Below are 20,364 nucleotides of genomic sequence, written 5' to 3' on the forward strand. Positions count from 1 at the left end.
CTCATTCACAGGAATACATTGACAAAATCCATTCAGGGAGATGACGCCATCCTGCCCCTAAAAACCTACAGTCCTTTAAAATGAGGGCCCTGGGTGACAGATACTTTTCCAGGCATTAAGTCCCTGGCCGGCCAACCAAAGTACAAGATCAAGAAAATAAATTTGAAGGAGTTACTTTATTACAGATAGCACTGCCTTTTCCAGATAGCCACGCTTCAGTTAAACCCACTGAACCAAACACCACGTTGCAATTCAGTCGGGAAAAGCAGCTTGGCCTAAGAAATGATACAGGGCAAGCAAAATTAATAATTTTGAGATGTATCATTGTAGGAAAAATATGAGGAAATTTTTTATCTTCTTTTTATTGGGACTCTTGAGATCTCCTTTTGGGCTACTATTTAAGGCCCAATTTTGTTCGTGCTGTTTGGATCCAGTTTTCATAGCCTAGCATAAAAACAGGCCTCTGAAAAGAAAGCAGCATTATATTCTGCCAATACACAGTAGACCAAGTGGAGAAGAGCCACTTCATCTGTGGGTGTTACTCAACAATGGGAAGAATTTAAGTGATTTTCATGAAATGAGAATTTAGTCCACAAAGGGGCTTGGGGACATGGAGACTTGAAAGATTTGGAGGTGAAAGATTTGGAGGCAAAATAATAGAGCTTTGCTTCAAAGTCAGCTTGAGACTGCAGAAAACCACTCTGAAATTGCCCACTGGCTTCAGGTTAGCCCTGTGTTGGGAAGGGGATACTTCAGCTGTTTTTCTGGGCCTACTGACAGATCTCAGCCTTCAGAGCTGCCTGTATTCAGCACTTGAGGTAAGTTGTGTCAAATAAGATGGGATTTACAGAGGAAGAAGTGCTGTTCAAGTGCTGTGATGGAGGTAATAAATAGTTTCCTCCTGGACGCACAAATACTTTTAGGATTTCTTACTCACTTGACCAGTTTGAGAAGAGAACATTGCTCATTTGTCTGAGAGTTTGTGCAAAACACACACGTGTGTGCATGGGCAGTCTGGGGTTAACATAAGATTTCTGTCCATTTCCAACCACAACCAGTTTGTCCTCTGCTACCTAGAAAATGTGAACAGTGTGGAAATTAAGATCTACTCCTCCTGAGCAATAACTTAGCTCTTTTATGTAACATGCAGTAATGAAGATTATTAAAGCTGCCTACACAATTTCCAAGTCCAATTCTTTTTCATTTTACCAGGAATTAAACTTTCAGATCCCATGTGGCTTTAAAATCTCAGTTTGTAGGTCAAAAGCATCACAGAGATTTGTAACAACTTCCTCCTTGCCACAGGCTTTGTCCACAAACAGACACAGGTCAATGGAGCTGGACTCAAACAAGGGATGCAGGACAGTGACCAACACTTTGCCCCTTCCAAGCCCTGTGATCACAGCACAGTGGATGTGGGAACCACAGCAGAGGATCCAGCTGGCAGAACGTGCACAGGCCAGTCTTAATGCACGAAAGCTTCATCCAGTTCTTGTTTCCTTGTGTTACCATATTAGAGCAGTTACCTACTCCCCTCCTCTTCCCCCTCCTCCCCTCCCCTCCTCATGTTTATCAACATTCAAAGACATCAAAACTAGTTAAGAATAGACTAAAATTTGGGCTAGAATCCAAGCCAACAGGTCAACGAAGACACAAATCAAGATGGCAGCATCGTGGCCCGTGCCCATGTCGACTGAAAATAAGTCAGAGAAGGGATTGTGCCTTCAATCTGCTGAGTATTGTGCTCCATCAGGCCTCTGCAAGTCACAGCAGTAAGTGTGGTCCCCAAACCCCAACAGTTTAGAAGAGAATGCTACTCCCAGGGTGTCTTTTTGGAAGCAGCAAAGTTGCAGCTTTAGACTGATGTTCTTTTTTTATTTTGTGATCATAGCTAATTAAAAAAAAATTAATAGAAACATAGACAGATCCAAAAGTTTATTAGAAAAGAAACATTGTAGTTTAATTATTCCACTATGTTGTGTATGACACAAAGCCCACTGAAATCTGAATACTTGATGATCTCTGGAATTTGACTAAGAGCTCTTCAGCCTTAGGGAGAAACTTGACAATTACTAATCTACATATGCTGACAATATCAGGGTCCCCATGAGGGTCTTTAATTGCTCTGTAAACTTCAAACTGGAGTGTTCTTCAGTAGGACAAAACAAGATGCTGCATTCAAGCTAAAGAGTGGTAGTTGACATGTTTATTAAATACCCCCAGGCCCCAAAGGATGGCAGGGTTGAAGGTTCTCTGGGTAGAAGAAGTTATAAATGCAGCATCAGACTTAGTCAAGACAGAACAATTATTCATGAACACTCAGGTATAGCTATGGCATGATGGATCCAGGAAAACTTTCTGCTAAAGCATTTCTACAATTCAAAGCTGCATTTCTATTCTCTTGCTTCCACAGCCCTTTTTGCCACATATTCTTGAGCTTTGTGACTGTGCACACAAAATGTCTGCATGATGTGAATGGAAGTAGATGGTAGGTTTTATAAGGTGCTGACCTGAGCTTTTTCAAAAGCAAAATGTGTGATGTTTGCTTGACTGTTGTTTAATTGGAGGCGGTGAGTTTTGTCCATGTATCTGGCAGGAGAGGGGCTTTTGTCCTCCAAAATACCTTCAATACAGGACCTGAATATATGCCAGCAATTTTAGTAGGTCCGGCTCAAATTGCAGCTGCAGGAAAATGGATTGTTTCATAGAAGAAGTGATAGTTTCCTATTCTTTCCCTTTAATTTACAGTTTGACACAAGCCCACACTTCAGTGATGAAGGTTATGTGTATGTTATGGCCAGTACAGGTTATTCTGACTTATTCTCCTGCTGTTGTAATGACTTGATGGTGTTGACTTTGATGTTTACCTTGTACATCATCAACATAATCACCAAGCAAATTCTGATTGCTTCATTTCTCATCTTATTTTTACTTCAGGAATGTAGAGTTATCCTCCCACTGCTGTGAGAGTTCATTACCTTTGCTGAACTGGCCACAGATCATGGAGAAGGAAATAACATTAACCCTTCCAGAAGCCTTCTAATACAGTAGCATTTGTCTTGGGAAGGGGTTTTACAAAGTGTTTTGTCATTTTTGGGGAGCAGAAGGAATAGACAGAGCTTGGATCACACCCCAATGGGATGTGCAGCACTCACCATCAGGAGAACACCTTGCCTTGCAATGAAGTTGATTAGGAAATAATTGGATGGAATAAATCTGGAAACTCTCAGTGCCAGCTTCATTCTGGGCTCTAACAACACAATCCAAACCTTTGAATTTGGGACAGGAAAGTGTTATCGGCGCAACACGTTAAACAACCTTAACTCCAGTGAGCAATGGCACCAGTATAACACTTGTTTATTAGCAAAATGCATCTGATCTCAAAGGCCTGCATGACAAGTTCATTGCATATCAATTTAATTAGCTGATTTACATTTAATTTACATTTCAATTAATGTCTTTAGCAACAAAACGTTGCCTTAATAGGGTAATTGCCTATTAGGCAATATGTAAAAGAATAAATAGTTGCATTCTGAGGAAGAATTCCTATTTTCAATTTTTTATTACCATAAATAACCGAAATAATTATTGCTCTTAAGGGGCCATGTCCCAGTTCCCTTCTGGGCCTAATTATAAAGACTTAGTACCTCATTAAGCAAAATGGTTTCGGAGTCACAGAAAAGCATTACTCTAATCGTGACTCATTAGTTTCAACAAAAGAGGGGAAAACTGCAAAAGTCGGCACATTTTGCCATATTATTCTTGTGGTTCATAAGCAGCGGCACATTTGAGAAGTGGCTGTTACAGCTGTGTAGGCGTTTCTGTCACAAAGCCCTATTTTCAGAGGGTAGTTTTTTTGTGTAGCTTTAGTCATTAAAAGAGAGTCACATCTGACTGGAAAAGCTGGCACGTGCGTGGAGCAAGAAACTTGAGCAAACTTTTGGGTTTCTGTTCCCTGAGAGCTCATCTTTTCCCCTGGTCGCCACACAGAGGGTGGCTTGGTTTGAGGTTGTAATGTAGGATTCATCGTCTACTATGCCAGACTTGCTTTCATCACCATAATATATCCCAGTGCATCGAAAATGGACATGACTTTTAGGTTTTTGTTTGAATTCAGTGGTGTTTTATCACCTTGTAACTAGAGAGCAAAAATTGACTTCATGCTTGGGTGTGACCAGGCTGTGACTTTAGGACCCTTAGAGTTGGATCCAAACTACTGTGGCAATGTGATGTAAAGCACTGATCTCATATATGCTCATTCTGCTGGTTTAAATTTGATCAAAAAAACCATGGAAGGTTTGTCATGGTGCTGGCAGCTTTTATGCTACGTTAGGCATGGACTGACTCTCTGTGCTAGTCTAATGTTACACTGGATCCAGCATCCTCTATCCTTTGGCAGCCAGTGCAAAGCCAACGTTAAGGCACTAAGCTGGCACAAACTCCATGTCAGGAGCTCTGGCTGGTTTGATGTACATGTCTGTGCTTTGTTTGGATGAAGTTTGTTCTGCTGGCGATTCAGTGGTGCAGAGATCCAGAACTGATGGCTGGAACTAAGACACTGACTGTAGTTGCTTAAAATTATGTCAGGTGAGGAAATAAAGAGGGACTAGATAAGACTTTGTTTAGCAAATAATAAATTAATAATACTCTAGGAATACATAGAGCTTTTAAAAAGTAAATATTTAACTAGTGAGAAAACAACCTTCTCATATAGCATTAGTTTCCTCATTAAGCTTTAAGGATGATTCATATGTAAAAGAAACACAAACACAGAGGTACTCTTTCTTAGATTGCAGATAAAGCCAAAGCCAGAAATAGGATTGTTAATTATACCATTGTAAAGCCTCTAAGAACAGATAATCGGTGGAGTTTCTCTTTTTTCCTCTTTTTTTTTATCTTCTCTCTTTTTTTTTTTTTTTTCAGTGAGTAAGTGTTACTGTCCTCATTTTACAGGTAGTTAAATAGGCAGCCTAGAAATATTAAGGGATATTTCATATCTCAGAGCTTTAAGGAGAACCCCTACTCTCACAGTCCAGCCATCCTACTCTAATGTTTATTAAATTCAATTATGGCTTTAGTGGATTTTGGAACTCACCTTTACCCCCAACATCTTCAGACAACTCATGACTGTAATGCAAACACTGTCCCACACTGTGCCAGCTTCTTACTTGGTATGACTTATCCAACTTTGGAGGCAATTCTCCTGCACTATGTGCTTGTGCAAATTTATTGCCAGAGACTGGGCAAGTTCTAGTTCCTTAGTGCTTAATTTTCCTCTAACAAGGTGCTGTATGTATATCCCATTAGGGCAGTGAAAAAGAAATCAGGTAGGAGTCCCTTTCTTATCATACTAAATGCTCTCTTTCACTGGGATAAGGAAAATAGTGCTGGAGAGAGAAAGAGAGAGAGAGAAAAGATTCCACTTCCAAAAAATGTCTTATTACCTTCAGAAGTAGAAGTTAATTGCTCAGGACTCAGATGTATCTTCTGGTATTCTGCATTTTATTTCTGCTCCTACACTTGATGGATCTGGAATTCTCTTTCGAGCTGCTAACTCAAAAGCTCATTTAAAACCTTTCCTACTTTCCCATGTCTCTGATTAACACTAATCCACTCTATCCTTTCTTTTCCTACAGCTTCTTATGCTCATTCCTTGCTGCAGCCTGCAAGAATTCTAATTGGCATCTGTTCTTCATTTTGGGTTTCCATTTTTTTTCTTTCTTCCCGCTCCATTTTCTCTCTGTTGCTATCTGGGCTGCTCTATACCATCCTGTTATACTTTCTAGCCCAGATCTGCCTAGCACTGTAAAGGATTTGATGATTTTCTATAGGAAAGACTCTATTAATAGCCACAATCCTGCCCCTTTACAAATCTTCTTACAATGAAAAAAAAAATGTACTGCCCTCTAAAGTGAATTTCATTGAAAACCAAAAGTTCTTGTCATTTAAAAAAAAAAAAAAAAAGAATCCCTGTATGTTCCTGATGGATTGGAGAAATTTTAAAGGAGCAATGTTATAATTTATGGAGAATTTGAGTATAGATCTCAGGGCTCCCTGTTAGAAACTGTAACTTCAGTTATTAAAGAAAGCATTTCAGTTCTCTAATACAAAAAGTTAAAATTTATAACAGGAAAACAAGCCAGCCAGAAAGTCCTTGAGGTTCTCTCGTGACTTCACTGCAGTCAATCAAAATAATAGTGAAGATGCTCAAACACTGACACATTAATGGGCAGAGGGACAAAATTCCTGACACACTGCAGAGGCTTTTGAAAAACAAGGGACTAGATGCCATCTGAGCTGGATGAGGCCAACAGAAGCCACAGTCTAGGACTCTATCTGGATGTGATGGATTTTGAGCTTTAACTGCCATTTCAGGTGGCCTATGCCAAAACTGTGATTTCTCAGTCCCTATCCAGCTGCTGCCTCATCCTGGCTGCCCAAAGGTGAAGCTTTTCCCCTGCAGACTCTGCTGCACACAGAAGCAGCTCAGTTAAGACAACTCCGTCAAGCTCTGAGACGCGTTGGGCCTTTGCTCTCCGGGCCTCAGAAGCCAACGCTCCCTGCTGCCCTCCCAGCACCTCCTTGGGCAATGCCAGCTGCTGCAGTGCTCAAACTCCAAGGCAAACTGTTCAGAGCCCTCTCCTCTGTTCTCTGCTCAGTAAGCAGTGCTTTACCATTATTTTTCAACATGCTTTACAGAGTCACGATGTTCACTGACAGAGCGTACTGTTAGACCGTCAGGTCAGCCTCCTGTACATCATGGACCATTAAATACCGTTGTCACTCTTCTTTTTGTTTGACTAAAATATGTTTTGTTTTGACAAACACATTTCTTTAGCGAGCTCCTCATTTTCCTTTGGTATTGTCAGAAAATGGAGAACTCACTTTCCCTTTGATAGCCTGTTCCAGTGGTTACTCCCTTTCTCCGTTATAATATAATGCCAAATATCTGATTCAATTTTTTATAGCTTCAGCTTCCAGCCACTGCTTCTGGCTATGCCTTTCCCAGTTAAATTAAAGATCCGTATAGTATCCTGCATTTTTGAACACAAACATTATCTTCTGTAATCAAGCCACAGATTCTGGCTTTCTGCTCAGGCCACTGTGCTCTTGCTGCTGCAGCCAGAGCCATTGTGGCTGACTTTCCAACAGCAGACGTTCTCCAATGCAGAATATGGGTGCACTTCTGTACACTTCCAAGCCAGCTGCTCTGAACTACTGCAGGACAAGAGTTATTGTCTCTGGGATGGCAAAAGAATAGACAAAAATAGTTGGTAATTTTTGCTTCCTCCATGACCATCATCTTGAGTTGCTTTGCCAAGCCAACAATATTCTTTTCTTTGCTTTTTAAATACAAAGCTGTACATACATAAGGAATAAAAAGCTCTAATTTATTCTGTGAAAGTGTTCATCAAATGAGAGACAGGACTCTGGGAAAAGATTAAGAGCTTACATTTTTCATTTGACTTATTTCACATAAAATTTCATAGAGGATAAAATGATGGGAGGCAAAGAAGCAATGATATTTCTGTTTTATCTCTTTCTAAGGACCATAAATCTTTCTGAAGTATCATTAATTATAGCAGCGCCATTCACAACGCTATTGTTAAGGGTCTATCAGCAGTCCCATTATAAAGCCCTATTTTCAGAGGTTTATAACTTGGTTAGAAGAATTTTGTTTCAGGCAAAAACTTTGCTAGGGCAATGTCTCCATCTAAGACAATTTATTTTAAATGTAAAGCACCAAGGAAAACGTTACCTCTTTTGAACCGAGTAAGGGAGAGCCTTGGAACTTTCTAGGGGTAGGGGTACAAAGCTAATGCTGTCTTGGCTGATTGAATCTGTGCCATTTCTGAATTCATAAGACTTTATTTATAGAAGTTATCTCTTAGATGAATTTAGATTATTCCTTTACAACACAGGTTTCCAATTACTACAACTGAATTCAAGATCTGGAATATTCCTCTAGTGGCTGTAATCAAATCAGGTTTGATTTCTTTAGCTACAGCCAGTCAAGAAAGAATTTAGCAGACCTGGAAAACAGCTTACATGTTATGAAAACTTCCATGTCTTTAGATAGCCTGCTTATTTTTTTGTTGCAGGCATGATATACATCAAGAATGAGCAAAGCTAATGGTCACATCCACCAAAGCGAGTATTGACTTAGCAGCAATATGGAGGAATTGCTCTGCAGTGGCTGAGTCATGGTGAAATATTAGAGAGGCCCTGAGTTTTTTCAGATATGTAATGAAAATGCTCTTCAACAGGCACTAGTGAGACTGGGAGGGCACAGGGAAGAAAGGTCACTGCCTTGCCTATGTAACAACATGAGCAGGTGCCCTTTTGCCTGTAGCAACCTGTAGATTCATCAAGGAAGCCAAGAGCTCTGCCCAGTTGTGTCTTTGCACTTCAAGAAAGAGCAAGATGCTCAATAAGACAGGATCGACAAAATCATTGTGGCCTTTTTCTAAAGCAATAGATATTAATGAATGCTAACTTCTGGGCAACTTTTTTTCCTGCTTTAAAGTAGAAAGATTAGATGAAAATGTATTTTGTGAAGAGTGTGCTGACACCCTCAGGTAATCTCCATCCTCTGTCTTCATCAATAATCTAACACACTACCTCCCCATTACATTACTGTCTGCAGTAATGCAATTCACTTCAGTCCCCTTAGATCCTATTAGAATCTCTCACATTACAAAATTCTTCCAGCTCTGCTCTACAGTGCTCTGGCATTGTTGAGTCTAAACTTCTGCTGGCTGTTTTCCTTGACTACAATTCTTTGCACAGGGAATGACTTTTGTGAATTGCACATTTAACCTAGCAGCGAGTCAGAAGATCAAAATAAGTAACACATGTGGGTGTCGTCCGGTGGGGTCCCCAAAGCACTGCAATTCTGCTTTGAACACTGTTGAATGTATCTTGTGGTAAAGAGTTCCACTATCTAAAGTACTTTCTTCTATCAGTCTTGATTGTGTTGTCTTTTAATTTCATTGCCTGTGTCCTTTGAAAGGATAAATAGGCATGGGCAAACAGAAGTACCTATTTCTACATGTCATTCAATCCCTTATGTACCTCCTTTGTATTACATCTTATTTTTCTACTCTCCAAAGTAAAATGTCCTAATGTTTTGTTTGTTTGCCTTTTTAACGTGGAAACCTTACCATATCTCATAATTTATTGCTGTTATTTGAGCAGATGTCTTCTTGGAATTCTCCACAGTTATTAATGACAAGTCAGTCGTGCTTGGTGATGATATCTAAACAATGGTCTCGATGTGCACTAAGACAGACATCTCCTCTAACTGCTCGGTCAACATCAGGGGCTTAAAGTCCTAAGAACTGCAGTAGAGGGTGGAAAAATGTGGAAAGCTCCTTTATTTCCTTCATTCTGATTGCCAGAATGATTGTGCAATACCACTTTGCACCCAGCGTAATGCTTCCTAAGTTTAAGGAAAAAACATTCCTGGTTTCTTAGCTTAAAGTGAGCTTCTGACAAAACTGGTGATGTTAGACCTGCTCTCTGATCTCCAGCCTTATCTGATCCAATGCTGTCTAATCCCCAGTATTTTTTAGATTTTGAATTGTGGAATGCCCACTGTTTGCAAACTTGACTCTTCCTGTTTTTCCCACTTTACTTATTTTGTAACATATTTCAGTGCACTGAAGCCTGACCATCATGAGCCCTGCAACAATATAGTATAAATCTTATGAGAATTATCTTAAACCAGTGTATCATCACTGTTCTGACAGTTACTCCTAGTTTGTAATAGTAGAAATAAGAGCAAAATTGAACATTTTTGTGACATCACAGTTCTTCCATAGCAGCCATGTTGGAGGGCCCAGAGGACAGGAAAAGATGTTGCTTATAATTGGAGGAGATTACAAAAAAAATTAACACAATGCAGAACTGTCATTCGAGCTCTTTAATACACAGGACTAAGTATAAGCAGCGTTACAAGAAGATTTTACTGCTGTAAAAGCAAAAGAATTCATGTGTTATCACAGCAGGGGAACTTTACCACAGTTAAAACCTCAGGTCTATTACGCTAGCATGCACCTTTTTTGCTGCTTTGGCTATTAGTTTTCCTTATTGGGAATGGATTTTAACTGAAAGTCAGGGTTTTCCCTCATTGTCCCCCAGATTCCTGCATTATTGTTCCTGCAGTGCAAATGTAAGCCTAAAACATGAATTTAACAAAAACAAGAAGATCCAGATGGGTCTCGCAGTGCTGCAGAAAGGGCTGGACAGGAAAACACTGCAGTAGCTGCCTTTCTTCCCAAGGCCCAGAAAGGTGAAGTAGCAGAAACTCTGCAGACCAGAGGGTTTACCAGGGAAAAGCACTGAAATTCATCACTGCCTTATCACTTCAGAGAAGCTTTTTGTCCTGCCTCATGCTCCTTTTTCAAGGGCTATAAAGTACTTCTGTTCCAGGGCACTGCACATAGATATTAAATTCTCATCACAAATGTGATGCCATTTTTGATTTCAGCATTTATCTATCTTCTGTTCTTATATGGCCACACTTACCATAATATCTCATACTTCACAATCTTTAACACATTATTTATCCCTCCAAAAAGCATGTATATGAAAGGTAGCTGAAAATAAGCAATAAACCATTTTAATACTGCTACCATCTGAGGCTATGGATCTGTGAGAATTTTCTTCTCATTAACTCTGGAGTGCTATTCATAACCTTGAGACTGATAATGCCTAGAAAATGATTTTATCCAAGTGTCAACTCCTCCTTAATATATGTACTAGAAGTCTACAGTTCAAAAATGAGGCTTTTCCAGGCCTTAAATACAAAATCCTTTGCTCAGACAAAAAAACCCAAACCCACATAAAACCCGAAACCAATAAAAAAAAAAAATCCTCACAGCTGTTACAGAAGTCACATTACTGAAACCAAGGCCTGCATTTCCAGTAATTTATTTACTTTAAAAGGCTGATATCAAGTATTAGTAGTGATATTTAGTCTATCTGTAGATTTCATTTTTATCTGCTCTGGCATATTATGTTCTTTGCAGTTTCCTTAAATAAAAAAAAAATAAAAGAAATCAAAACATTTTGAGAATGCTGTTTCTTTCCAGATCACTTAGCATGATTTTTCTTTGAAATTGTAAAATTAAAATAAAGAAAGCCGAAGGACATATTTGAGCCACTGGTCTCTTTTGGAGGCAATTAAAGTTTCCTGCTCTACAACTGTACTTGTGAATTTGGAAAGAATATTTAAAGGCTTAAATCCCTTCACAGTCTGAGGCTGAAATGACTTGCAGTTGCCAAGACATAGAGTCAGACTATTTTGGTGTTGTACGTGATTGTAAATACTCTGAAAACAACTTAGCAGCAAAGACACCGGGGAATATCTTTGATATGATCAAAATGGTGATCAAGATCAGTGGCATAAATTTGAGTTTGTGCAGTAATGAAAGCGGAAAGATGAGCATGGACAGACAGTTTCAGATATGAGCGTGCAGACAAGTCTCTGAACATAGGACCAGTCAGAATATACCACGTGCACCATGTCTCACCCACAGGGGACATTAAAACAGGATACTCGAGTCAAAAGGGCCTAGATTCGTACAACAGGATGCAGGTGAATTGTGTTACAAGAAGAAAAAATTAAAAAAAAAAAGAAATAAAAAAGAAATAAAGAAAATGTGACAACGTGGCAATTTAGTGCTTTTTAGCTATTCAGCCCTAGAGCTGTACAAAACTTGGTTGTGACCCCTTTGTTGATGGGAAGGCTCTCTTGTCTCCTTTCTGCAGGAGGCCCAAGAAGCTGGGTGGATCTGACACATCCCGAGCTTCACACTCCTCCTGGATGCCCCACGGCAGCGCCGTCCTCGTCTGTGACCTGTCTGGTGCCCTGCCCCACGCTGGATGCTTCAGCTTTCACACCAGCTCTCCATCACCCAACACAGCACCCATCACTGTCACTGCCTGGCCCTTCAGAAGGCAGAGAAACTGGAAACTATATTTTATCTATTATTTATGCTTTCGATACACCCCAGCAGGTCCCCATCAGCACCACAGTCCCTGCGGACAGTGCCAGCACGGGCCCGCCCGCGAGGGGAAGGGATGGAGCAGGCAGGAGCACCCGAGGAGATTGTGGGATGAGTAGGGAAGAGGGACAGGATTAGCGACAGGACGGGAGGATATACTCTTAAACTGCACAAGGGGAGGTTTAGATTGGACATTCGGAGAAATTTCTTCACAGAAAAGGTGATTAAACATCGGAATGGGCTGCCCAGGGAGGTGGGGGAATCACTCTCCCAGGAGGTGTTTAAGGAAAGACTGGACGTGGCACTGAGTGCCATGGTGTGGCTGACATGGTGGTGGTCTTTTCCAAACAAACCGATTCCGTGATTCTGCGAGGGCAGGAGGCCCTGCCTGTGTACCGAGGGGCTACACGGCTGGGAGGGGACGGGGACAGGACGGAGCCCGGCACTGCGGGCAGGGTGTGTGCAGAGGCGCCCGCACCACCGCACCCGGCACGGCGGAAGCGATGGCGGCGGCGAGGGGCGGTGCGGGAAGGAGGGAGGTGCGGGAAGGAGGGAGGTGCGGGAAGGAGGCGAAGCCGCCCCCGGGGAGGGCGGAGCGGGATCCGGGCGCAGGGCGGAGCGGTGCCCGCGGGCCGGACGCGCCCCGGTTGCCGTGACAACGGCGTCGGCCGAGCCCCAGCGGCCCGGGCCCGGCGGGCCCCGCCGCCCGCCCGCCCATGCCGCGGAAAGCGCTGCGCTGTGTCCTGCAGCTGGAGCTGCGCTCGGTGAGTGCCTGGGCCGCGCCCCCGCCGCCCTCGGCCGGGCTCGGCGGGAGGACAAGCCGCGCTTTGCTCTTCCGGCGCCGCTTCCCGCCCCGCTTTCCTGTCCCGGCTGCCGCCCCGCTCTGCCGGCCCCAGGGGGCTTAAGGGAGGCTGTTCCGGGCCGTGCTGGCGAGCGGGGGCCGCCCTCCATGTGTCACTGCAGCCCTTCGGTGTGCGCATCCCCCGACAGCCTGCCCCTGTGCCCCCCCCCGGTGTTGGCAGCGGCCGTGCCTCCTCCACAGTTCTCATTTTCTTGTGGAGGAGTTGGGTTTTTTAAGAGACGCTCATTCATGGGAAGCTGGGCGGTGTGGGAAGAGCACGCTTGAAAAAAAAGGGAGCAAAAGAAATCCCAGGAAGGCGCATTTGTGCTTTGAAGCGCACCCCTGCGAGGGGCAGCATGTGGCACTGGGCAGCTCTGGGTGTTACACGGTCGGTAGGTGTGAAAGTGGAAGGTTTTCACGTTAATCTTATTAGGACTGTGCCTTCTGCACTTTGCAAAGTTTTCTGCTTATATCCGGGTTGGGAGTACAAAATAAGAAGCTCTCATTCTGGTAGCTTTTAAGAAGTGTGGTACGCTGTTACCCTGGAGTTGATGGCTTCGTGCGCCCTGGTCACTGTAATCCAGAGGTTTGGCTTCCTCACGGGACAAGTGCTGCCAGAATATTGCTGCTGAGAGGAAAACCCAAGGTTCCATCAACAAAATTCAAATGCAGGCCCAGGAAGTATATGCTGGGAACTTGACCAGGGGGTTCCTGGTTGCTTAGCTGCCTTTTGTTCCCAAACTTGGCTGCTCTGGAGCTGAGCTGTGGTTTCCACTCATGGATAGTGAGGGTGTCACTCTCATGGTGTTGTTCTGCTGTCTCAACAGCTGACATTTGTCTCCATAATGCCAAGGTCTGCTTGGCTCCTGGAGAGGACCAGATGTGCTTTCCTTTTCTGTTCCTACTGCTCTGAACTATTTTTGTGCCAGGAGAGAGTACAGGGAAGACATTTCCTCAGGGTCAGGCTTCTTGACTTGTGGGGTGTTTGTTATTCACCCTGCTCTCAAGGCTGCAAATAAGGGTGGAAAGGGACTACTCTTACACAAATGTCAACACTGGCCCTTCACTTAAATAATTTTTAGTCTTCCATGGTTGCTCTCAGTGTATTCTTTGGGCAGCAATTCTTTCATTTCCCAACAGCTAAGTAGACCTGGTTCTTTTGGTAGTATTTTGTGGGAGGGACCTCACCATCTTAGGGATGGGAACTACTCTTCCACTTTGAATTTCCATAGGTCAGGATCAGAATGGAAGTCTGCATTCCAAATGGAGTCTTGCTGTTGCCTTAGGTGAAGTAGGGAAAAAAAGTTCAAGATTCATTGTATATGCCTTAATATTAGTTAGGGTCATTAAAAATGTTAAAAGGCATGAATCCGAGTACATAGAGAGGAATTTTTAATAGTAACCTCAGCTTGATGCCTCCCAGTTTTTGCACATTATTGATGCTGTCCTTTGGCCAGTTCTGTACCACCTTTGATACTAAGTCCTATCTTTTGCATCATAAGTAATAATTTCTCATGTGGCATTAGATGATATCCTCTATTCAGAAACTAGACTTTTAAGAAAATGTAGGGTTTTGCTTGATTGATCTGTTTTTATGGAAAGTGCGCTGCTGGGCTTTCTTCTAGTTATGTCTTTATTTTTCCTCCATGTCTTCTTTTTCCTCCGTGTCTTTATTTTTTGCTTTTGCACATTTAAATATTCTGGTCGATGGGGTTATAATCTTTCAGATCTCTCTGCCTCATGTGGGCCTTGAGTTTATTATTTTTCAGCAGATGGTACCACCACTGTTTTTATTACATAGGTTTCAGTTATGTATAGATCCAGGAAATAAAATAACATTCTTTCACAACCTGGGCTGAATATGATTCTACATCTCTGTGGCTTCTGGGCCAGGTCTAGTACGTAGTGGGTGACTTCTATTTTCATCACTTAATTCTTTAAGTTTTCTTTTTGCTCCTGTGTTAAATATCATTAAAACCAAGGCAAAATATTCCATTGTGTTTGGGACATAGATTTGTTAGTTTTCACATTTTGGTTGATTTACACTACATCCATTAATTTCCTCCATTTTCGCTTTATTTGTGACCTAAGTCTTGTCCAGATTTCTCATTCATTTTCCTGTTCTTTTACAGTGCTCTGCATATTCCTCGATGTTCTTTAAAACCTATCCACTTGTGTCAGAGGTTCTGTCCTCCTTGTTTTTCCCTTGCTTTAGGATACAGATGGGTTGTGCTCCTTTTGACTTAATGAATTTCCAAGACCACCTCTGATCTGAGTCCACCAGCTCTTTGGTTTATCTCACTGCTAGTTTTCTTCTTTTCTGAGAGGCTGCTCTTCTGAAATGGAAAGCCTAACTTAAAAACTAAAGGGGGGGTTTTGTTTGGTTTATCGTGCGATTAATTGAAATTGAATAATTTATCATTGCTCAGAATGAGATTTCATTGTTATTTGTGATTTCGAGACTAACTTTAGTGTCTACCTTTGCTGCTGGCATTTAGATTGTTCATGTAACAACAGAAAGAAATTCACATTATTCTTTGTGTCATGGCTACATGGAGAATTCACAAATGTGGCAGTGAAGGTAGGTAAATCTTTAAGCATAAAGATAAATTAATAGAATTGTGAATTATTGCCAGATAAGAAGACTAAAATGGAATTTCTTCACACTGAGAAGATTATTTTTGCAATTCTTGAGTCCAAAATGCTGTTGTGTCTTGAAGCTTACACTCAGCAGAAGCCAATACTGTCCATTGCCCTTCATAGATAACTCTTCTTGTTTTGATGATAATGGGCAATTAAAGGGATTTTTCCAGGCCTACCTTATTCATTGGTCACATCTGCAGCTACAGTTTTAGGACTGCGTGTAATAAATGACACAGAGGGTTGTGGATCAATAGAATTCTGTTCCTTTCCATGAGATTAATTCAGAGAGTTCTTTATGGCTGTTTGTGATGTCCCAGCAATAGGGCTGGTACACATTTTCCATCATCCTGGGAACTTCCAGCAGAGAAGTCCAGGATAATGCTGTCCTAGACAGTTCTCATAGTCCTCCGGGTTGCTTGTAAGGTCTGTTAATTGCAGCATTGATATCCCTCTTCCTTAGCTGATCCATGGATAATACTATTACAGTCTTTAAAATAGTCTCTCATCCTGCCTGAACAGTTTGCAGTCAGATAAGAGCTTCAGTTTGTGTCCCAAGAGTTACACTGCTCCGTGCATCGCATATGACAGAATAGGTGTCACCAACTGCAGATATACACGTGTCACTCTTTTTGGAGCTGGTTTAAAGTTACATGGACATGCAGATTTGGTGCTGTTCCAGCCCAGGCAATGAATTGTGCAGTTTTTCTCCAGGGTATTAGAATCACAGGTTTCCACATGTGCTATATGGGCCCACATGCTCATTTGTAAGAATTTGTTTTCTTTTACAGGGTAGCAAGGAGAAAATGGCACCTGTTGTTTGCAGCTTTGCCCTCTCCAATGTCTTCAAATCTCTCACTTTTCACCTCAACAAATTGACAAATATTGGTTGCCTTCTCTGAGGTGAAAGGCACAAAACTCCACTAAAAGTGTTTATAAGTTCTATAGAAATGTGGAGGAGAAAAGCGAGAACTAAAGCTACTATGACTTGTAGTATGGAGTTTGGGGGCATCTTGCCTTGTATGAATGAAATCTGTCTCTCTCACTCCTATTCACACTTGCAACTGCTTGAGTGTCATGCAAGCTGTTTAATGCTTGACAGGCTGTTTCAATTGGGTTATGTATTATTCTGGCACTTTTCTTGCAGATTTGAAGCCCTCATTTACACAGAGAGGAAACCTCTTTTTTCCTCCTTGGATATTTATTAGTAGAAACCCAATTTTTTTAGTTAATAATTTATCACATATTATTTTCTATTATTTCTTTTACCTGAGGCTGTTTTTCTGCTGTTCATATGGTGTTCTTTTAAATCCAGTTAGAATTTCTCAAGTAAAACGTTCATTTGGGAGTAGGAGACTGTAACCAAACCACTTATTTTAATTCCTGTCACTCTCCTCCTTTGTCTTCCTACCTGACAATTGAAAGTCTGAACACTTTCTCCAGCAACCTTATGTTGGAAGAGACTACCTCATATTTATAGTACTGAGACAAAAATCGAGCAGGATACCTGAAGTGAAAGGTGTCAGTTCTTTGGGCTGGGTGATAGAATGAAACCACACTGCTTGGAGAAAATAGCAAATAGTTTTTCAATGAGTTGTGTACATCCTTGCAATTAGAGCATAAGAAAAAATGTCTGATGTTCATCAGAGCTTTAGAAACATACCAACTTCTTACTTAAAGAATAAGAATTGTGCAGAGAAAGTTGAGAGATTAGTGGCAATATCTGGCAGCTAATGAGAAGCCTTCCTGCCTTGAGTACCCTCCAAGATGGCCAAACTTCCCAGAGAAATCGTATGTCTGGTAGTAATGGAACAACAATTGCTTTTTCTTGTTTACATATTAGAACACAAAGTTCTTATAACATTTGCACATAAACTTACCCTTTCTGGTGGCTAGACAGAGTATGGATATCTAAGCATGTACATTTACCAGCTTCATTCTGTAGTTAGGCTAAAGTTTGGATGGGGTTTTGTGTGTTGGCACGACATAGACTTCATTCTACATGACTCTTCATATAGAAGATGATTCTCTCTTACATAGTCAGTGCATGCCTTTAACTGTATTAACCTGGCTATTAGGTTTCAGTTTTGGTTGAAGACAATGGAGTGTGTTTACTTAAGCAAGATGAATTTGGTCCTGGTTATTTTAAAATGGTGACTATTTTTCCTGATCATTCTGTACAAATAGAATTGCTTTAGAGAAGAAATTTTTTCACTCTAGTCTGTTATAATCTGACTCTTAGAAATCAACCATTTCAGTCCTGACTGTTTCATTTTTATCTTGAAAACAGCCATTACTTCTTTATCTGAAGTTCAGTTTGTTTAATGAGTGTGTTACTCTTACAGATAACTTGTCCTGGAGTGCTGCTGAAAGACAAAGAGGAACTTTATCTCAGGGTCTTTGTACTTGGGCAGTGTAAAAAAACTCAGTGTGTCCCTGCGGTGTTCCCACTCGTCTTTCAAGAAAAACTAGTATTTGAAAAGGTAAGATATGTCAAGAGCTAGTACAGCTCAAATAAACCCCATCCCAAATTCCACAAAAACCATCTGCAAAACCCATGAACTCAAGCAATCATACTGAGGATGGCACAGTATTTTAACTGCTGCTTCCCTTCAGCACAAAGGAGGTGTGTGCCTGTATTATCCACATGCATACTAAAGATTATAATGTATGATGAGACTTCTTAGGTGTTTGTTCCTTCTTTTGTGAACTGTCCTTTCTCAGCATCTGTTTTGCTAGTTTGGAAGGAACTGCGTGTTGCTGTTCTAAAAATTATGGCAAGGTGAAGAACAAAGACCGTATAATATAGGAGACTCAATTTAGTAGAAGGATAGAATAGCAGCTCAAGCCTTTTTGGTGACATCTTACTCCCTTTGAGATACTTTTTTCATGGTTTGTCACCAGAATTCCCAGATTGGTACTCTGGCCCTGTAATTTATAGTTGTTTATCACATATTTGAGTCCCTACTAGCTTCATTATTAGTACCACAGGGATAATGAAACACAGTATCTCACAGATATGATCTGGCTTCTTGACTACCTATGAATAATAATACTTTACCCTTTCTAGTTCTTTTCCTTTAAGCATCCCCCAGCACTTTGAAAACCAGGCTGAGTAAACATCAGTGATGCTCTGGTGAAGTGGGTAAGAAACAAACAGTGATAATTCCACTGGCTACTGAAGAGTAAGAAAGACCATCATTCTTAAAAGGCAGACATAGCACAAACTACTTAAGGGAAATGTACTGAATACTCTTTTCAGTGTAATTTAGGGAACCTCCAAGACACCATCTACTTACAAAAGAAGGTGAACAAGAAAGCTGACAGTAATATCTGTCTTCTTACAAATAGCTATTGATTAGGTCTAGATACTTGTGGAGCACCAGTACTTTTTGTTTTTTAATGTTTAGTACCTTGAATAGCAGTGTGATTTACACCACTCTGCTGAGACTTTTATACAGAATTAGGGGGAAATCTATTACCTGCTGAATATCCAGTGCAACATCTTTCCCTCTTCCTTGCCATCTATTCATGTGAGATTCAGGTTAAAAAAAAAAAACCCTGAACGGGAGCCTGTACATGAAGAGTCGCTTCCATGAAAATTAAGCTTAAAGCATTACCAATAAATTAAAGAATATATTATTCATCTATCAGAATTGTAGTACTTTAAGCAATTCATCTTTTTCTCTTGAAATTTTCTTAGACAATACTTACCACTACGTCTTCAACATTTTACAATACCTCATAATTTAAATATGGAGAGGTAACTCCTAATGGCTGGAAAGCATATAACGATAATTGCTGGCTTTCAATGAATTTGATCATGTTCCAAATGATAATTGCAGTATCCTTTATTTTTCCAGTAGGGATAGGGCTCCTGAGAACCATCTTGGCAAGGAAGAATATTGATTTTGGGTTTTTTTTCCCTTCTCTTTCCCCAGAAGTCCATCTAATTATTTTGACTGTGCCATTGTTATTATTTATTAATTTCTTTTTCAGGAATTTGCTAATACAGTTGATCCTGGAGACCTTGTGAAGTTACTGGAATGTAGGTTCTGCTTTTTATGTATACTATGTTATATCCATTAATGTCATGCATGTGTGGGCTCTAAAGGCTTTTTGGAGGTTTAAAGTATGTGGTAGTTTTTCTATTAGGAGCCTGCTCTCTGAATAGCTAGTGGGTAAGCACTTTGTTGTCTAACAAAATGCCTCTAGAAATGTATGCTACATGCTTTAGAACAGGAAGAGGGTAAAAAGTCATAATTGATTGGAAATTCAGCTGGTTATCCAAATAGGTAATTCATTCCTTTTTATAGTTATTTGTTTGATTAGTTTTCAAATTATATAAGCATAAACCTCCAATTTTTGAAAAATTATTCATTTCATTATTCATTCATCAGAAAATTATGTCTTGCCACATGTGGAGTATAATGAATTGTAGTGAGAAAACACTGACCCTGAATTCAAACTCCAGGAATATGCACCTTCATACTGAGAGTTATCTGAAAAGTGGGCAAAGCTTACATAATCTTTAAAAGAGGACAAACCTGGCAGCAGATAGAACTTACCAAGTTCTAAGTCAAGTTAGAGTTGTCATTTGTATGCTGCTTATGCCATTGTGTTCATCTCTGATATTTATCCATGCTGCTTTTAATTTTCTCTTATTGTTGGTATGATGGAAATAGTACAGCAATGTATACAGTGCTGTGAAGCTTAAATCAGGGATCTGGGTTTTTTGGGCTTTGACTATGAGAATTACTTTTCCTTTTAGGTTTGGGTTGGGTTTTTTTTAACTCATGAAAAAACTTTTTTCCCTTCTAGTTGACACAGCAGTACTTGAACTAATACAACTCGTTCCTCCAGGTATTGTAT

At 40.8% G+C, this 20,364-nt stretch overlaps 1 protein-coding gene across 3 annotated transcripts in view; it reads left to right on the top strand.

Annotated features, from left to right (window-relative positions):
- Positions 1-12,601: 12,601 nt before the first annotated feature.
- Positions 12,602-20,364, top strand: part of SPATA6 (spermatogenesis associated 6) — a 43,650-nt gene continuing 35,887 nt past the window's right edge. Inside the window, exons 1-4 of one of the 3 annotated variants that reach the window (XM_064665292.1) lie at positions 12,602-12,775; positions 17,838-17,975; positions 19,492-19,540; positions 20,314-20,355. In XM_064665292.1, coding sequence (XP_064521362.1) covers positions 12,728-12,775; positions 17,838-17,975; positions 19,492-19,540; positions 20,314-20,355 — 277 coding nt within the window. In that variant the 5' untranslated portion in view covers positions 12,602-12,727. The remainder of the gene's footprint in view (positions 12,776-17,837; positions 17,976-19,491; positions 19,541-20,313; positions 20,356-20,364) is intronic. The other 2 variants (XM_064665289.1, XM_064665291.1) reach the window with 2 other exon arrangements.

This window comes from Pseudopipra pipra, chromosome 9 (assembly GCF_036250125.1).
Source record: "Pseudopipra pipra isolate bDixPip1 chromosome 9, bDixPip1.hap1, whole genome shotgun sequence".
NCBI classification, from domain to species: domain Eukaryota; kingdom Metazoa; phylum Chordata; class Aves; order Passeriformes; family Pipridae; genus Pseudopipra; species Pseudopipra pipra.